The 20,214-nt window shown below is 37.6% G+C and overlaps 1 protein-coding gene across 2 annotated transcripts in view; it reads left to right on the top strand.

The window, feature by feature from the left end:
- VAV3 (vav guanine nucleotide exchange factor 3) overlaps positions 1-14,125 on the top strand; it is a 147,428-nt gene extending 133,303 nt beyond the window's left edge. Inside the window, exons 26-28 of one of the 2 annotated variants that reach the window (XM_038143683.1) lie at positions 4,336-4,419; positions 9,745-9,896; positions 11,631-14,125. In XM_038143683.1, the coding sequence (XP_037999611.1) occupies positions 4,336-4,419; positions 9,745-9,896; positions 11,631-11,672 (278 nt within the window). In that variant the 3' untranslated portion in view covers positions 11,673-14,125. The remainder of the gene's footprint in view (positions 1-4,335; positions 4,420-9,744; positions 9,897-11,630) is intronic. The other variant, XM_038143684.1, reaches the window with a different exon arrangement.
- Positions 14,126-20,214: the final 6,089 nt, after the last annotated feature.

The raw sequence follows: 20,214 nt of genomic DNA, 5'->3' as shown, positions 1-20,214 counted from the left end.
TATGAAGACTGCTGTAAAAGCCCAAAAAGCCCAGTCTAGTCTTTGAGATGATGGTGGTGGCTTTGTTACTTTCATTTTCTGTGTTTGTGAGCATTTGTTTACTTGCTTGCCTCTGTTCCATAACATTTCTGTGATTTTGGAGGCTTTCTTCCTCTCCTAGTTAAAGTGAAGATAATTTAGGACAAATGAGTGGGAGAAACCAGCATGTCCCTGGCATTTTATTTACTGTCTCTACTTCCCAATTCATTTTCTTTCCATTTCTTTTCTCCTTCACTGCTTCCCAGGGCTTCCATCAGTTGTCTCCTCTCAGTGATGTTCATGTCCATTCCTGGTGAATTTCTCTACCCTGTCCTTTCCTCTCCCTTTAGCTCATGGTCTCCCTGTGCTTCTCGCTTGATTGACTTGGCATTTTTTTGAGTTACTGACTGTGAGCCAAACCAGATTGTTTTCTGTTTTTTCCTTAGGCCAGTTAGAATGTATCTCAGTTAGAATATATCTGTACTGTCCACCAACTTCTTACTCTGCAAGAGCTCAATAATTTCCTGATTTACAGGATACAAGATTTATGGTACATCTTCATTAACTCTAGTCATCATACAAATGAAAACATCTTCTTTTACAAAATCTTTTAGGCAGTGTGTGGGAGAGTAAGAGGGATGCTCTCATTTTAGTCCAGAGGATGAGGAAAGGGCATCTCTGCTACAGTAACTATCAGCCCTTTGATGCTACAAACTGTGCTGGTGGAAACTGCCGGTTTTGTCTTGGACCAAACTGACCTGAAAAACCTTTCAATTCCCAAACTCCTCATGTAAAATCTAATAGATTTCCATAATTCTGCTGCTTTATCTAGATTGACTCTGAATGACACTTCCTATAATGGATTGGACAGTAAAGTGTGTCCCCACGAGTACGGTGATTTATTTGTTGTTCTGTTTTGTTTTGTTTGTTTAACCAAAATGTCCATGATTATCAGTCCATCTGTGGGTCACTCTGCTCTGTTTTTAAGCTGTCTTGTTCATTTTACCAAGGTGATGTAAGCAAAGCCTTATATCTAGGCTGAGTCAACCCTGCTGGGCTGAATTTAGAAAGAATTTGGGAAACTTGAGGCTGAGGTTTGGTTTAGTAGAGGAAGCAAATAAGTCATGCGGGGCAGCAGTTGGACATGGAGTTTACTCACAGCCCTTGGTGAGGATCACCACACAGCTGATTTGTTTGATCTCTTCCCACATAATCCAAGTGCAAGAAAACCAGTTGTTGGAAGGAAGCCAGACAAAGTAGGTGAAGAGAGAGGGCACTTCTCCATCTTTTTCCAATTTTGCAGCTACTCAGCGTGGGGCTGAAGCTAGTGAATACAATGGGCTTTGACAGTTTGAAGCTAATTTAAACAAGGATTTGGCTTTAACGCAGTATTTTTCTCTATACTATTCACATATCTGGATTTTTTAATGAAGCCATCTTTTGAAAAGACATCAGCTTTTTTTCAAAAAAAAAAGCAGATCTTTAGGATATGTAACTGACAGAATAAGTGGGAAAATTATTTCTAAAAAACATTAGTTGAACTACTGCAGACTTTGACAGAGTTTTATCATTTTTCTGCTGCCAAGGTCTTTGAGCTGCTGTGAAATTGGATGGCAATACTGAATTGCCTTTACTTCCCAGAAAAGAGTGAGAAATATGTATGTTAATTTTTTTGGTATTTGTTATGTTTTCATTTTGCCATATGGGCAAAGAAAAACAACTGGTATTTCATTTAACTTGTGGTTTCTAATATGAATCATAAAAAGTCACCTTGTAACTTCTTAAATTTTCAGGGGGTTTGATTCTTGCCTCATCATTTACTTGATTTTTAGAATAATTTTAAAAAATAAAATCTCTTAATGGGATAGTTATTTTGCCTTTCCAGTTTTTTGCTTCCCAATTGGGTTAGAACTTTACTTTTCAGTCTCCTTGTCCTGCAGATGTCACCTGTGTTGTTCTCATATTCATTGTACACTTCTTTTAATGTTGTGGTAAAATCTGTCAGATATTTATTTCTGTCAATATGGAACTTGAAGTTAATTGAGAAGATTTTTTGGGAAATGGTATATTCCTTTTTCTTAGTTTTTCAGTCTTAGGCTTTTCTAGACACACACAGTATAATCAAATTTTGTTTTGCTGCACAAAAAATACTAATTCTTACATTAGATTACAGGAATGATCAACCAGTTAATGAAATAAAGGCAAAAAGGGAAGAAAAGTGGACATTACTCTGTGGAGTAGAATAATGGCACTTCATTCTGATTTGCTGATGCAGAGCACAATCATATAGAGAAATTTGAATCTTTATGAAATTTAAATTTTAATGTAACCTAAATCATGAAGCCAGGTCCTACCTGAGTGATATTTTTCTTTGTCAGTTAACTAGGATTAGGTCTATTAACTAGTTATCACATCCTACTTATGCTTAATGCATTAAGTGCCTTCTAATGCTTAATGCATTAACTGTGTAAAGGTATCTGTTAGTAAAGTAAAACAAAGCGAGTATCATCCCAGCCCTTAGGGAATCAAAAGAATTCAGCCTTTCTCCTTAGAAGCCAACACCAACACCCTATCATCAAAATCTGTAGAAATCTAGTAGGATTTCCTTGCCCAAGTAGGTTTACTTGTTCAGAATTTGACACATGCAACCAAACCTCCAGCTATATCAGAGAGAAAAATCAGGATAAAGTGTGCTCAGTTAAGGACCAGCCACCCCCCATACAGCACCTAACCTGGGTGTGTTCCTGTGGGCTGCTGTTCCACTCTGCCATTGTGCTTCTGGAGAAGTAAAGGCCGGTGTTTGCCTCTGAGAATGGGCCCTGCTTTTGAGTCAAGTGGCCCTCTTGGTTTGTGTAGCACAGTTTCCCACAGCGCTGTTACTTGGGGTTACTGTCTCCAGTATAAAGGAACTCCTCATGCATCCCAGACAGTCCATTCAGTGTTAGAGGTGGAGAAAGCATCATCGCTGGGAAGGATCAGAAGGGAGTTTCGAGAGTGTAAGAGGCCCTGGAGCATGATTTTCTTGTCCTATGAGACACTAACCTAAAACGCTGTTAGTTTGTTTTGTGGGATATATTTTTTATTTCTAAACCCAAGATTTATCAATGTTAAAATACAGTATCAGTTCTGTTTATTTTATTCATGCTTATAGTTTCCTTGTCACAAATGTATGTATTGTCATCCAGGTAAGATGCACAAACCTGTACCATTATCTCCACCATGGATTCTTGCATAAAGCCATTCTAGTCATCATTCCTGCAAGTACCATTTTGAAGCAAAATTACTGTGTTTCATGTGTAGTCAGAAGAATAAATTCAGAGAAGTAGCTGTAAGTGATAAATATAACCTTGCTACTTTTTGAAGGAAAATTCTTGTTCAGTAATTACAGATATTATTAGCTATAATTTAGAGGCTGCATTATCATTTATCCAGTTGAGATGGATGTACCTTTGCAAATCACAGCTGGGAGCAAAGATCCCAACTTCATTAGACACACACACTATATATCTTTATTGCCTCTTCCAAAGAGGGACAAAATGTGAGAACAGGTCAATAAACTGTATTTTCACTTGAAGCAATTCTAGTTAATTTCATCTAATTTTTGCATTTAAAAGTACATTGCCCCTAGTTTTATTGACAACAGAGTAACAGCACCTGTGGCTTTAACCCAGGGAAGCTGCTATAGGGGCTTAGGATGATGTGCTGGTTCTGCCTAGGCCAAGCTTTTATTACTTGCTCAAGGGGTTTATTGTAAGTCGGGGTAACTGCAAATATGAGCAGTACTGTTTGGGCCTGAGAGGATGTCATTTAGCTGTGGCATTCCTATTGATGTTAATGGTTTACAGGGCAGAATGCATACTTCTTTTCCATGCCATAGTTTGGTGTTGACTCCAGGTCAACTTGGACTATATCCTAATTAAGGGCATGTGACTAGTGTTGCTGGGTTTAAGAGGATTTATGTATGCATGTGTTCTTGCTTTTGTAATGGTAAGAAGTGGGGCACACAAAGAATTAAAAAAACTTTTGTTAAATCTGAAAATATTTGCAAGAGGCTGCAGTTACAATTTACTTCTCTGAAACCCTAAATGGGTGACTTCTTCCTACTTTACTCTTTGAAAAATGGAATTGTTAAAAATTAAATCATAGATCCAAATTTTCTAGTTATTACAGTCAATTTCCTTGCAGACATCCTTAGTAGGGAACCTTAGTTTCCTTATTATCAATGAATTATATAGTTAAAAAACTATTATTTAAATCTTATGCCAATATTTCAATGTTCTTTTGCTTTTCTCTTTTTCTCTTTTTTTTTCCTCTAAGCCCCTTCTTTGTTCTGTGGGTTTTCTTTTGTAACTCCTCCAGACTACAGCTTTGTTCCCCCTTCCTCCACTCCTTTCTGGTCAGGTACTGCTTTACTGCTTTTATATTTCTTCTAAATTTGCTTCAGTTGTTTCTGTGTGCAGCAGGTGAGGGAAGGGACGAATCTAATACTTCAGATCTTCTCTGACTCCAAAAACTGAGTTATTACTTGTTTTTCTTCGAATGTAACAAAAATAAAACTCTTAAACTTTTGGATTATTACTGCTTATTGCAGTAAGCAGTTTGAATAGGAGTTGCAAAGCTCAATAGTTGCAGCAGATTCAAGACCACTTGGCTGTTAATTTGCTATGCAGTTGACATCTATGAGCTACATATTTTTAATGTATTTGTTCAAATGCACAAACATGGAAATCTCACTGCTTGTTGGTAAATAATACATTCGTCCCATCCCTGCAGCAAACCATACTGCAGTAGCATCTTAGAATACAATAGGTTTTTTTTGTAGAGAATGCTTTCTTTAAATTCTGCATTAACATCGTTAATTAATTTTGCCCATCTGTTTTCTAAATATGGTTTTCTTTATTTCCATTTAACCATCTCTGGCTTAAATAGATGCAATCATTTCAAACCAAGAGGCTACATAAAAATGCTAATAGTAGCACCACTGGTAGCCTCAGTCGGTGCATCAGTATGGGTATCACTTGCTGTGATCTCTAAGATCTGGTCTGCAAAGAGATGAACTGCACTGCTGGACAATTTAAGAAGAATTTTGCCAGTAGAAAGGTGAATGCCTTTGAGGAGCACGTGGAAGGAGCTTCTGATGTGGAGAATGCAGCACTTGCTCACGTTACACTGGCCTGCCTTTGTGTACAGGGGTGGAGGACACTGCCTGGGGTGTGCAGAGCAGGAGCGGGGCTGGCTTTTGCTCTGGGGAAAGGAGGTGTCCAGCACAAATGCAGATGGAGTCATCAAGATCTCAGTGGGCAGTATGTTTTACACCTGCCCCACAGAGGTTGTCCAAGTTATTTAGTGCTCTGAGAAGGATTCTTGGGGCTTTCCATAGTTTCCTGAGGGGACAAGGAATAGGTGGCAGCTCTGTAGGAGAATGGTTACAGAGCTTACTTGTGCTCAGAGCATCTCTGGTGACCCCTCCCTTGATTCACCCCAGGGATTTATATCTCCATGTCTTAGACTACACTTGGATGTTTTGCCCCTCAGTTGTTTCTTCCATTACATATAGATATTTTTGGGGCAGATACTTCCTTTTAGTAGTCATAACAATGACTGAGAATCCAAGCTGGAAGGTGCCCTTCCAGATGACATTTGCTTTTATAAAGGGACACCTCTTTAGAAAGCCATGTTGGTGTAGCTGTTTGCCCTGTGGTGATGACACTCAGCTGGACTCCCTGAAGCACTCACCTGATCTGAAGCAAAATGAAGGAGTTAGGTTTTAGCTCTTTGCTCAAGGTAAATACTGTGAGCTTTTGGGCAGGGGTAGGAGAGGACATCTTGCATTCAGCTGCCCAGTACTTGACTGTAAATGCCATTCTTACTGAAACTGCTATCTGTTCCATGAGAATGAAATTGTGACGTGGCCTACGGTGATAGAACAGCAATCAAGACTCAGTTACTTTAACCTTATCACACATTCCCATATATTCCCACAATGAGGTTTCAATAAATTATAACGACATTCTTTTTTTAAAAAAGAAAAACTGCCGTATCAGAAAATTCATTAATAACTATAATAATAGGTATCAATTCAATGTTTTACATATCACAATATGCCAGTTTAAGTGTTTTGTTACACAAGTACAAAATATTAAAGGAAAACATTGATCTGTAGTGCTTAATTATGCATATCTATCTGTTATATTCTGAGTGCTGAGCTGCATTGCTTCATATATTTGTAGTAAACCTTCTTTTTAAAAATAGCCCAATAATTTGCCTACATTAAAAGACCAAATACTTATTTCATGATATTACAAGTATTTTTTTCTAAAGTATCTTCAGAGCTGGCTTAGTTCTGCTGATCTGGAAGATGGTAACACAGGAGAAGGTTAAGCTGACTGCTGAGCACTACTGAAGGTGCTGCCTGTGCCTGGATAAGGGCACTGAGGTTTGGTGAAACAGTAAATGTACAAGAAAATGTACATGGCTTCAAGGAGCTTGGAAACTAATACACAGGAGCAACCCTCAGGGCAGTGGCTGCAGATTTATGAGAAGGCCAGAGCACAAGGAGAGAGAAACAACTACTCTCAGCTTTAATAATACTACATTGACCTTCATGGAATTCAAGCATGTGAGGTAGACCAGCCTGCTGTGATCACAGGGAACCCCTGTTGTTTGCACCCCAGATGCATCATCAGTGGCTCAAACTAGTATTAAAATTCATATGCAGCACATCTATTTCACTGTTCATGTCCAACATACTCCAGTGTAAATCAAAGCTGATTATAGTTCCTGTAGTCGTCATCATCTGTTTGCAGAAGGAGAGGCTGGATTAAGTAAAAGCACATTTTTCTCATTCACATATGCACTTTTTATTTGCCTCCTTTGGATTTCTCACTCTATTTCCAATTAGTTCTCTGAGTATCTCCCTTCTATTACACAAGGTTTATTTATTACTGCTTTTTAACAGCTTATTTTCTTTAACACTTTCTCTTCCCGCCCCCCTCCCTTTAATTTCTCATTGACATTAATCCACCTGTCAGGCCCTTTCTTTCCATCAATCTATGCTGTTAATCCCATTCTCTCTCTCTGAGTTCTTCCTGTAGCTATCCTGTTTCTGTCCTTCACTCAGTGTTCCTTCTCTTTCCCATCTGTCCAGGTGTCTTTTCCATGTGTTGCCTTCACTCAATTTTATTTATCCTGGGACAGCACTAATTGGGGATTCAGGGCTGATAGTCTCTACTCAAGGTGTTTTTTGATTGTGTCAGCAGAGAGATATGGTTAATATTTTTTTCCAAAATTAGCACTGTCATTTTCCTGTATTCCATCACTCATCTGGCTTACTTTTATATATTTCCTATCTTGAGCTTCACTTTTATTTGAAAATATGGATCTTGGATTCTAAATTAATCTAAATTCTGCTACTTTCTGCCTCAAGACTTTTGAAGATATATGGTTTTGATTCTCTTGCTTCTTTCTCCTTTTCCTCTCTGCTTTGTGACTTGAAAAAGAGTTAAAAGTCCTCCTTTCCCCCAGATGTGCTCCTCTTTCTTCTCTATCCTAATTTTCCTTGCTATTTTCCATCTTTATTATTCCTCTATGCATTTCTTCCCTTCTTAGTTCTTTTCTTCCCCATTTCCCCAAATTTCTTCATCTTTGCTTCCTGTAATTTTTTCCTTGCCCCTTAGTCTTCTTTCTAGAATCTGAAGTTACAGTCTGCTCCCCAGAATCACACCTTGCATCCTGCAATGCTTCTCCAAATCCCTCAGTGAATGCTGCATGCCTGGGAATGCTTACTGACCCTCCAATCAATAACTGCTCTTCTTTTTTCTTTCTCCAAAACAATTGCTGCCCATGATGTGCTCTTTCCCTGTAAAATTGATTACTGCAATGCTGATAAGGTATAGGACATTAGATTCATGTCAGGATCTAAATGAGTAGCATCTACATCTGACTGGCTAAGAGGGGGAAAAAAGCATGTTTGAGCGTTGATGTGCTTAATATAGCACCTAGATTTTTGCAACATCAACGTAAGCCATAAACTGAGAGGCTGATTCTCTGTTATATGGCATCTTTTACATAATTTATCCAGTGTCTGATAAAGCATACTCTACATAAGCAGTCAGAAGTGTTGGACTAAACTTTAGTGACGTGATATAAACTAGGGCATTATCTGTTGTCAAAACTGTTTTTTAGGCATTCTATTTCTGTGATATATTTAACAATATTTTAAAGGTAGTATTCCTTGTTAGTTTAAAAGAAATTGTCTACATTTTCTCTTTAAGCTGAAAGTATTTGAACATATTATGATTCTCAGATAGTTAATTCTTTTATGTGTTTATGATCCAGTGGAGTCAGAAGAAAACTTAAAACACAAGCAGAACTGAAACTGTTAAGGTATCTCAGCTCATCTGCTGTGTTTCGTGTTCTTGATTTAAATTAAAGGCACCTAGATATGAATTCATAATATTACATTGTTGAGGGCACCAATAAACTAGAATCTCTAAAGGCATTTCCTAATGAAGATTGGGCATTTCTAATAAATGTGAAAGGGTTTTGAGGACAGAGATGATTCTATGTACATTATATCAAGTCATCCATCATGATCATATGAATTCTTCTGAAATCTTTTCAAAGGAAGCTTGCCTGTGCTCCCAAACTCCTCTTACAGTAATTTACATAGGAAATGATTGGTATTAATGGGAAAAAAAAGCTGAAAAATGCCGTGGCCAAATAATCCAACTACAAAATGCCTTGGAGTAGTAGATGTTCTTTCTAAAATGCTCAAGTCAAAGGTCTTTTATTTGTTAGACCATGCCTACTCTGCTCTCATTGTCTTCACACTGGAATCGTTGAGGATTTATTTTGCAAGTTTGGACATTCTATATCACTGGTGGAACAATTTCTTATAAAACTATTTGGAAGAATGATGGTTTTTGAAGTGAGGCTTTTTGTACCTTTGCTTTTTAAAAATTCTTAACAGCTTTTTACTGTTTAAAATGTCTGGGCTTTACATTGGCAAAATTCTTCTATATTGATGTATCTTAAAACTTTAAAGTGTTAATTTCACTGACCCTTAATTTTATAGAAAAACTCAATGGTGATTTACAGAACAAAACTCCTGAAAAGAATAATTTACATCAGTCAATATTAATGCAGATGGTGACAAATGATCCGTGGAAATTTCCTGTGGAAAGTCTGTAACTTTTTGCTAATGCTGAGTAGCTTCCAGTTTTAAGTGATTAATATTTAACTTGGGAGTTGTTTTTTGAAAGAACAGCACCTTATTCTGTTTGTTTTACTTCATTAGAGGTCTAAAGTTAAATCAACTGTAAATGCTAATAATTCTTTTGGAAAGAAATTAGTGACCTGTAAAATATGTTGATGCATATAACTGGCAGCAAGTTTTATTATGAAGCACAAGAATAAAATAATTGCAAATGTATTTAGCAATCTCAGGGAGGGGAATATTTTATTTATGGCTCATCTAGTTTGATTTTTCTTCTAAAAATAAAGAGGACTTTTCAAAAAATGACCAAAAAAATCCCTTCAACTTTTACACCATTAACCTATATTTAAATCTTCTTGATGTTTGTAGTACAGATGTTTTGCATAAAATGAATGCCAGTGTATGTTGCTGTGGAATCATTTTTTATATTTTACAGTATTTCTATTTGCAGTAGTTTGGCAGCTTTCATTTAAGCAGCCTTAATAATATCACCATGTGCTTCCTTCCAGTGCTGAGCCCGAAGGTGATCGGCATTGCCATAGCCAGGTATGACTTCTGTGCACGGGACATGCGGGAGCTGTCCTTGCTCAAAGGGGACGTTGTCAAAATTTATACCAAGATGAGTGCCAATGGCTGGTGGAGAGGTGAAGTCAATGGAAGGGTAAGACTATTTCTTTTCCTGTGTTTCTTTCTGCCTTCACTGACAGTGATTTTGTTAAAAAAAAAGTGTGATCCTACATTGTGTATTTAAATTCAGAAGATGGAACATGTTCTCATCTTTGTTTCATAGGAGCAAGGCAGAACTCTTGCCAGGTAGCTTTCCCAGCAACTAAATTATTGGTTATTTCATGTGACCTACCAGGCTGAATATTTGGGCAAGGTTATCTGTTTGGAAAATAACCAGGATTAATAGCACTGCTATAGTTGACCTTTCTTGAACTGTTTTGCACACAGATACTTGGGGTCAGGTTCCTGGTGCTGTGAAATTCTCTTTAGCACTTTACCACAGAATCATTTCCCACATCTTCCTGCCAGAACACAATGCAATGGAATCAACCACCTTTTTATAGAAGGCTGCTGCTTTGATCTCTATGAATGTGGCCCAGATGAAGTGACATATTTAGCAGGGATTTTTATGAACTCACTTTACACCCTGCTCTGAGACTTGGAAGTGAAGTTTCAGTTTTGACCTATAAAGGGTTTACTGTTTCAATCTTAGTTTACTGCCTTATAATGCAGATTAGGCAGAAGCATTTGAGACTGCTGTTTCCATGTTAAAGTGCTGAGATGCAGGGTCAAGGAATGTGAGGTAGAAGAATGTAAATTCTCTGGAAGCTGGAAATTATAGTTGCAAGTGCAGTTGAAGAGAATGTCCAGACTTATTGCTTTATGCAGTTTGGAGAATCTTTTTTATTGTGTACATGAGCTTGGTTATGTTAAAGTTAAATAGTTAAAGCTTATTAAATAGTCAATTAGACCAGAAGAAATAGGGAAGCAGAAGTAGTACCCGTTGTGCTATATACATTTTACATGTGAAGAAAGCTGAACAACTCATTGTAATGCAGCTGCCCACATTCTAACTGATGCCCTGTTACATGCTGGCTTTCCTTGGTAACTTTCATAGTCTGGACTTGACATTATAAACTCACCTCTGGAGATATTTTGGCAAGGTAGTCTAAAAATTTCTGCAGTCACCCCTTCTAGTCATGCTCTAGGTTATGGTTTTGAGTTCTTTCATGAATGTTAAATTGACTTCAGGAATAAAGAAGTCTGAAAAAACCTAAAGCAAATACATAAAATAAGAAATATATGACATTGTGTCACTGTATGTCTTACATAAACCTTATTTGGCACATCTTTAATTTCTGAATGTAGATAACTTTATAACCTCTGAAGTGTAAGACATTAGACTCTGCTGTCTAATTGTCATGTGTAACACTTGTTTGGTGGCAGTGGAATTCAACTCCACATAAAGCAATCAAATCAGTCAGTGTTTCCTTTATAAGAGGATTCCCGGCACTTGAGTGGAACCTGTTAAAAGTTTAACTCCTCATTCAAAAAATATTAGTGTCTTGCATGTAGTAAAACTACTTAAACTCTTGGCATTTTCTAAACTTTTAGACTTCCAATCTGGGCAAATGTGTTTTAGATTTTTGGGGGAGGAAGTGTCATAGAGGGTGTTGGTCTCCAAACTGTCATATCTGCAGGTTATTCTTTTATTAAGGGTACTTTGTGTCAGGTCAGCCAAGTTTATCTTTGTAATCTTTTTAATATATGTACTGAACAGACCCATCCTTGTTGTGCCTAGGTCAGCCATTAAAAAACAAACAAACAAACAAAACAACAACCCTTGTGCATCTCATGTATTATTTTGTTCTGCTTTTCCCCTTTTTAGGTGGGCTGGTTTCCATCAACATATGTTGAAGAGGACGAATGAATTAAAAACTATCCTCTGCTGACCAGCAGTTTCAGGGATTGTAAAAATTTAGATCTTCAATGTATTATTGGTCTTGTTAAGTATTTAAACAGCAACATTTTTGCCTGTCTGAACCTTTCAGTCTTAATGTTGGGATTTATACAGAAGTTTGGGCTGACAGATTATTACCTTCCCCAGAGCTGTGCAAGAAACAAGCTGCCAGTTTGCCATCACTGGGGATCAGTACAAAATCCAGCCCTCACCTTCCCAGAAGATCTCTGGAAAACAAAATCCTTTGTTCCTTTGCATTTCACCCTGTACTACACCATGAGTACTAGCAATGGCTGAATATTTAATGTTTCTTTTCCAGCTAACATCTGTGATGGTACAAGGAGATGAAGGCTTATTGTTTCTTATCACTGCATGCAGAAAACAGATTTCAATCATTCCAGTGGGCATAAAGTATAGTCAGTAGACTTGTCTTGAGACATCAAACTACTTTACTTACCAGCTTACAAACCATTTTACACTCACAAAAACGTTTTGAAGGAAATTTGTAGTAAATATGAGTAGCATTCATGCATATGTAATTACTTAACTGGCTACTTTGAGGTCCTCCCTAGATCTTCTAACAATCTGTTTAAAGACATTCTAAAAAGGTGTAGTGATATGGTATTGCTTTAAAAAACATTCACAAAGTAGAATTGTGTGATCCTTTTATTGTCATCTCAAGCCTTTTTATGTGAGGTTGTTTCATTTAAGCAGCTGACAATAAAAGTGCAACTGCGGGATAGTCATGACAAGATGAGTTGAAAGTTTTCAGCAATAACATTAAATAAATATTGCAGATTTATTCTGAAGGAGAAAAATACTAATGCAAGATGATGTCATTTCTCAAGAACAATAATGTTTACCTTAACCTCTTGATTGATTTGGATGAGCTTCGATGCTTTCAACTCAGTACTGTCTTTTCCTAGTTACACAGGAGTTTCTATCACCTTTTGTGAATGCAAATGGAACTTGCAAACTTCTTTCTGCCCTTTCCTTTCTTGTTGCCTGAGATGTTAATGGCAGTTCAATGAGGGAGTTGTCTTGTTGCAGTGTTCTCAACATCCCCAAATGTGTCTAGGTTAGCCAGCATGAAAGATCAGGCCTTGTAAAGTGGTGTTCACTGCTTGGTGAGGCAGTGTTTACTGTAGTTATGAAGAGGTAGAAATGTAGTTACAAGCTAAAATAAATGTGGATGATGTCTTCAGATATGCAGTTCTAACTATTTAAGTAGTGTCACTCGAGAACTTGAAAGAAAAGCAAGCTCCTAAATGAAGTTAATTCATCCTGTCCCACATCCTCTCTTTTGCTTTTTGCCTGTTCTCTTTTTCTGTTGGCATCTTAAAATCGGTGTGCACTGACACTGCATGATTTAACCCTGCAGTGCTTTCCCAGTCCACAAGCAACGTAATCTCCACTATTTGTCCACAGAGCAGAATCTGCTAGTACATATTTGGGTTTCTCTTTGGCTGCCCCCAGGATTCTTTGCTTCTTTCTGGCTTTTCCTGGCCATCAAGAAGAATCAAGTGCAACACAGAGAGTTCACCAAATCCCCTTCATCTCTGCAAATGTCTTACCCACCTGCCACACCTGGCAGGCAGTGCTGTGTGACCGGGGGAAAGAGAGGAGCTTCTCCTTAGAAACTTGAGAGATTCAGCCTTGCAGATGAAATTCTGCCAATGCTCTAACTTTTCAAGGATTTACCTCAGAATTATGTAAACTGTGATTGTGTTGAGTACATTACTTGATGGAGTAATTGAGAGCATTTGTAAATATGTAGATGATGCATTAAAATTTTGTAAATGATGTGTACAGCAGTGTAGGCTAGAGTAAGCAGTCTTTGATCATGTTTTGCCATGCAGTTTGATTGTCTGTTGTGAGCTTAATCCTATATTCCTTAAGGAGACAAAGATGATTCTTTCCCAGTTTTGCCTGTTTAAGGGGTAGAGGAATAGGCTCTAGGTCTGTGAAGTGTTCAGTGCTTTACTGTCATATAGTTCTGAGAAGAGGCAGTTCAATTCAGTACGAGTTGAAAAATATAGCAGTCATTTTCAGCAGCTTGGCTTTAGAATAATTTTGAGTATTCTCTCCATCCTAAAAATGTTGTAAAGCCTTTAAGCAATTCCTGAGTCAAGTAGTCATCCTTTGAGAAGAATGAAAGCCATAGGTAAACTTTACTTTTGTGGCATAAATCTGCATATCATTGTCTGTGTTTAATGCCCTGTATTGATTGAGTTAATGCTGCATCTTAAACTATATTTTGAGTACCAAAGACTTCCTAAATATTCTGGAGCATCTCTTTCATGTGCTGCTTTTGCCTGTATGGAGTTGTTTTATGTCATGCAATAACGGAGTTACAGTACTTTAATTTGTACTATTTTGTAAATATGTTAAATATAATAAACTGGTTAATTTGTTTTGTTTAATGACACGTGTCAAAATGTGTAGTTTGCTACTGTGAAGGTTGTGCTTCATTTGTCTCACCACCTTCTCATTGTGAGAAGTTGATAATGGTTTGTTTTGGTCTCCAAGATTTATATAATCCTCATTTAGCTGTAAAACTGAGCTGTCAATGTAACTGGGATAGTATAGCTTTTCATGAGAACTTTTTGTTGTCAGGATAATATGCCTTGTGCCACATCCAGGAAGGTGCTGAGGCATTCTTGGGTTTTGTTTTCTGTGTTTTTTTGGTTTTTAAAAAATCTATTATTATATTTTTAGCTATAGAGAATCAGTCATATACTATTGATTTTTGATACTTGTAGTTTTTTTTCTTGAAAAGAAGTTGTGCCTAAAAAGTTTAATGTGTAACTTCTCACAGCAACATCTTTTCCACCTTCTTTTTTCTTCCTGTCTCGTTTGTGAATTAACTTATAAATTCAGGCTGAATGGAGCTCGGGTCTGAAAATACAGTCTGTGTCTGATTTCATGGGCTACTTGATAACCTTTTTGTGCTGTAGCCGATTCATGTATTTTTTACAATGTAACATTCATTATTCACGTGTTTGTAAAAATATTTCTGGACAGGTGAATTAACTCGGCAAGGACAGTGCTGATTCAGTTGCAGTGGTTTTTTTGTCCCTTTCATTTTTCACTAAGAGAGATTTTCTTGTGGAACTGCCCTTCTAACAGATAATTATTAAACCTAATGAGGCATTTACACATCTCTGCAGATGTAAGGCATAATTTTCCTGTCACCCATGAACATATCACATAACGAAGAGTCACACCTAATGTGGGATGCAAAAATGTGTCCCAATTAAATGCTCTTGTTAACAGTATCACACTCGGTCACAGATATTCTCTCCTTCCCCTTGTACGTGAGAAGAGATGTGTCTTCTGATGGGTGAGAAATTGAGAAAGCACTGTAATTAGGGCATAGGAACCACTTGTGGCTGTGTTCTCAATAGTTTTTTTTTTTTCATTATAAGGCTTGGAAGCTTGAAAATCTCAGCTTGAAAAAATCTATCTTGACAATGAAATTTATGCCAACCAGGATTCCTTTCCCCTTTGCCTCTCAGGCAAGCCTCAGATGCTCTGTGAAGAAGAAGAGGACAATTCTTGAGGTTTTAGCCATTTATAAAGGTGAGACAGAGGTACATCTAGAAAGAGGTGGTGCTTGTTTATACAAAATACCCAGCCTCGGACCCAGGTTTTGTTCTGCTGACTTCAATGTTCAGTTCAAAAGTATTTGTTTCTATTAATTCTTGTCTCCTTGCTGGAAACATTCTGACATTCAAGTTGTTCTCTTCAGAGCACTGCTTATTTCATTTGAGTGACAGAAAAAGCACTCCCTCCTCTCCATTTTTTTTGCTGAGCACAGTATTATATGGCAGAATATTTCCTCGGTTAGTTTGGGTCATCTACTTCTTTGTGTCCTCGAAACTTCTGTTCACTGGGGGTCATGGCACAGAGTTAGAAACAGAAAACCTTGGTGGAATGCAACGCTGTCCAGCAAGAGCTGAACCCTCAGTGTGTTGTCAGCACTGTTTTTGCTGCAGATGTAAAATGTGCGGCTGTAAGAGCTGGGATGATGGCAGTCAGCACCTTCTGGGGCACACCCAGTACAGGCACGAAGGCAGCTGCCAGGCAGGGATGCTCTGTGTGTGTGTGTAATGCTCGGTCCTGTCCCAAGCCGCTACAAGAAGCAGGAGCCAAGCAGTGAAACACGCTGTGGGATTTTGGCTCTTTCCTCCATGTCCACTCTGTGGAGGAGGGATAGTTGCATCCTGAAGCTGTGAGATGAGATGTTAATCATAGCCACTTTCTCACAAAATGCTGAAATGTATGATGCATATATAATTAGTGCAAAGAAATAAAGAAAGGATTAAGCTTCAGAAATTGACTGCGGAAGGGTGATTCACTGCATTATCTCAGCAACTTCCTTTTGAAGAACAAAGAGCCGTTTGTTTTTATAGCAAATGAAATTTGGGGTTCTAATTTAGTTTTATAATTCCTGATCTGCTGTAGTGTATTCTGCCCATTCATTATGAGGATCTCTGCTGCTTACATGACTGTGAAGTTAGATCTTTATTTAATAAGCCTCCTGGAATATTTAAGTTATTGGCAATTTTTTCTGGGTTCCAATTTTCTACCTGACAAATCTGCTTTTTGGAAAATATGTGAGTTCATTATAAAAGGTTGCAATCTGACCTTAAGTAAACTTACAGGTACAAAAAATGGCATTTTCAGAGGTGGCTGTTTACCAAGGGGCATCAGGCTGGTTTGCTTCTTTCAGAGCTGCTTTTTTTATATATTGATAGTGGGTTTGGGAAGAAGAGAAAGAGAGACCAGAAAACCAGAAGTAAAATGTTGATACCACACCATATGTGTTAAAAACAACCTTGGTATGTGGTAACTTTTCTAAATGATTGCCCAACATATTATATGTCTCTTGATAGCATTGAATTGGAAACAGAAATTCTCTTATGTCACTGTGTGGGAAAACATTTGCTAATTTGGTCCTAATCAAGGACTCTTGCACTTGGTTCAGGTCTTACCAGATAACTCTCTGTTTTCAATGAGTTGTCTTTTTTCCCATAGCAATTGAAAGGTCCCCTCAAGGAGATGCAGTATTTTTTTCTAGGATTATAATTCTTACTTGTGCATAAGGCTAATGGAAATATGTATAATTGAAGAAACCTTTTCTCTGGTAGTTTTACAATTAATGTCCTTATAGCCTGTAGCTATCAATAATGTGCACTGTGCCAGGAGACCCCCACCCTACTCAGTCACCTGGCTATGTACAAAGATCTTTTTTACTTCTTCTCCCTTCCCCATTACAAAGTTCAACCGAGGTGTAGTACAAGTCCCACAAGTATCTACACCACTTGTGTGGGGAGAAGAAAAATACAGGCATATCATAAAAGCAGTCATGCCTGATTTTTGGTTTTGTAGCATTAATTTTTATTGTTCGGGAAAGGGCAGGATGGGACTTCTGTTTGCTTCTGTATCAACTGCTCTATTCCCAAGAACAATTTCAAGTAGAGGATGCAATGGCAGTTTGAGAGATTTATGGTTTTTGCAGTTGTGTTTTAATGCATGTGCATTGGATGAGATAAACATGCAATTAGATGATTAAGAGGCCAGTTGATCTCCAAATCAGTATGGTAGGATATGGAAAATCAAACTGTAGAAATCTAAACAAAGTCTAGATTCAGCTTGTCAGTCTTTGCAATTTTGATTCATACTTTAGGAGAACATACCTTTTATTGTAAATTCTCCTGAATGTGGGAATGCAGGTTTAGTCTGCCTGTTACCAAAACTTGATTACAACTCCTCAAATTTATACAGTAAGACCAGATGCACAAAATCTTTTTGCCATATTCTGGGACATGCTAGAAACAGTTTCTTCTATATATATCTACAGATATACAAAAGATTGCTACAGAAAATATGTGATCACAGTTTTCTTTTCTTTTCAGTGTGCTACACTGAAAAGCCACACGGCTTTAGAAAAAGCAAGTTTCCAAAAGCAATGGTTCCCAGCCTGCACATTCTTCCCTTTCAAGTCACTGATGGTCTCAGTGTGTCTCTAGGGAGTTAAGATCCCATGTTCAGGCATGTCTTTTTCAAATGTTACCTTCCCCCCAAAAAATTCTTGACAAATACTTCTTGGTTGTGTCTAGAATAAATTTAAAATATTTTGAGGTGAGATCATGCAAGCATGGGCTGTGAGTGGACAGGAGGATTGGATCATCCAGATAATGATAAACTGGTAGTGTAGGAAAGAGTATGCAGTTAAATATCCATGAAGTTTTATTTACAGGTGGGAAGAATTATCTGTACCAGTTAAGACTGGGCAACTTGTGGCTAAGCAGCTGAAAAGAGTAAAAGTGAACCATGGACGGAACAGAAGTTGACAGGATTTTACTGTGAAGAAGGTAAATACTGTATGATGCCTAGTAATGGGAACATCATCTATAAAATGGGAAGTCATCATTTAGTTAATTCCCGGTAAGGCTCCAGCTCAAGTTCTTTGTCCAGCTTTGGCCACTAAGCCCTGTATAGGATACAGGGAATATGATACACTGAAAATATTCCTGAAGAGACTTAGCAAATGTGAGGAAACTGGAATTATAGAAGTTTTGTACTGGAAGTATAGAACAGGCTAAGGGGGATGTGGCAATAGTATCCAAATAAAGGAAAGGTCACATAATTTAAGAGACTGAACCCTTAGTTCAGTCCTAGTCAGTTCAGTTCCCAGTCAGTGTATATAGTCACAGAAGACACAGCCTTGAACTGAAGAAAGGGGACTCAGTTTTAGGAAAGTTTTCTGAATAACAAGCTACATAGACACCAAATTATCTGGGCAAGTTGTGTTATCTGCAGCCTGGAAGTGTTTCAGATGTGGTGAGCTAAATGTCTGTCAGGGATAGTTTAGGTGGAGTTAGAGATGCCTGAGATGCACATCCCGTGTTCTTTGGAGCTCTTACTGTACTTTCTTCCTTTAACTGCTTTTGAGCTGTGCAGGGCTTCAGTTGGCTGCTGCTGTTTACCAAAATCTCATGGAAATGTTACACCAATGTGTAGAGGAAAAGATAAACAAAAGGTAATGAGATGAACATCCATAGCTAGCAGGCTGCTAAATATGCAGAGTTTGAATGTTGATGAATTAAAACAGTTTCTTCAGGAGATGCAATTGGCTCATATTTAGCTCACAGTGTAAAAGTGTTGTAAAACCACAGTCTTTAAGACTTGCTTCACAGTGGGAGGCATGAGCTGGAGAGCATTATTGCAGTTCACAGGTTTATTTTTGATAGAACATACTGTTGCTGCAACATACGTAGTTTTAAAATCAAAATTTTCCTTAAATATGTATTGATTTCAGAGAAAGTTAACAAGAAAGGCAGCTAAGGTACCATGTCTTTCTACTTGGTTCTGAACTTAAAGAAAATGGCAGATGTGAGAAAGAAATTACTTTGCTTCAAGCACTCTTCCCTCAGATCATCAAAGACTACATTTTTGTAAAACTAGCCCAGTTCATTTACTTCTCAGGCAGAATTTGCAAAAGTACTGTAATATTGAAATTTGTCCCTAAAACACAGAGTAGCAAGCAAGCTATGAGCTTGATTCTTTTTTGAAGTCAAATGGTTGAATACTAGTGCTAAGATTAATTCTACTTGGTGTCTGAAAGCATCCTTTCCTTGTTTGACCTTTTCTAGATAAATAACAGTGTTAGCTCTTGGCGTGGCATCCTTTTTCTCTGTTCTAAATGTGTATGAGAAGATGCAGGGACTTGTTTTATATGCAGCTGAATTTAGTCTCAGTTTTCAGATTGTCATTAAGTATTTTGTAGGTAACAGTAAAAGAAATCAACAAGCTGTAGTCTAAATGAAATGCATCTAATAAAATCTAGCTATTTTCTCTTTCTGGCTCTTCATAAAGAATGCACTGTGAAGAGAAGTCTTATTTGAATGTCACTGCATGAGCAGTTCTAATTACTAATAGAATTCATCAAACAATCTAGTAGTGTAGTGACATTAAGTAATAATTAATGAACTGTGTGATATGTGGGTGCATGAAGTGACAATGATTAACCTGTGGCCTAACAGGATGTGCTTGGAAAACAAGTGGCGTATGAGATGACACTTTGTTCTTCCCTGTGTCATTGGAGTTTGGCCTGTCTCCACTCGCAAAATGCACCTGGATTCAAAATCAAGAAACTGTTGATGTGCCTGGTGTTTGGAGCAGGTACTTGTTTCACTACACTTCAGCCTGGGTGTGACGTGGCTGCTTATTTTGGAGCTAATATTAATGGGTCCTTATGTGGCTTCACCTTACCTTCAAAGAGTTGGCAAAAAAAATCAGGATTTGCTCTAGTGATATATTAATTATTTAATAAATTGTAAAACCTGTGTTATCTAGACACTGAAGTTACAGCTATATCTCTGTGATATGAGGATGTGACATAATGCATTCAACATGCACATGGAATGTTCTTTAGCCAGTGTTGAGAATCTTGCTGCTTCTAAGAGAAGAAATTGGTGGGAAAAACCAAGTATTTCACTGGTAC

This window comes from Motacilla alba, chromosome 8, assembly GCF_015832195.1.
Source record: "Motacilla alba alba isolate MOTALB_02 chromosome 8, Motacilla_alba_V1.0_pri, whole genome shotgun sequence".
In the NCBI taxonomy this organism is placed as follows: Eukaryota; Metazoa; Chordata; class Aves; order Passeriformes; family Motacillidae; genus Motacilla; species Motacilla alba.
Note: the sequence above shows the minus strand (reverse complement) of the source record. Positions and strands in the feature narration are given on the sequence as shown.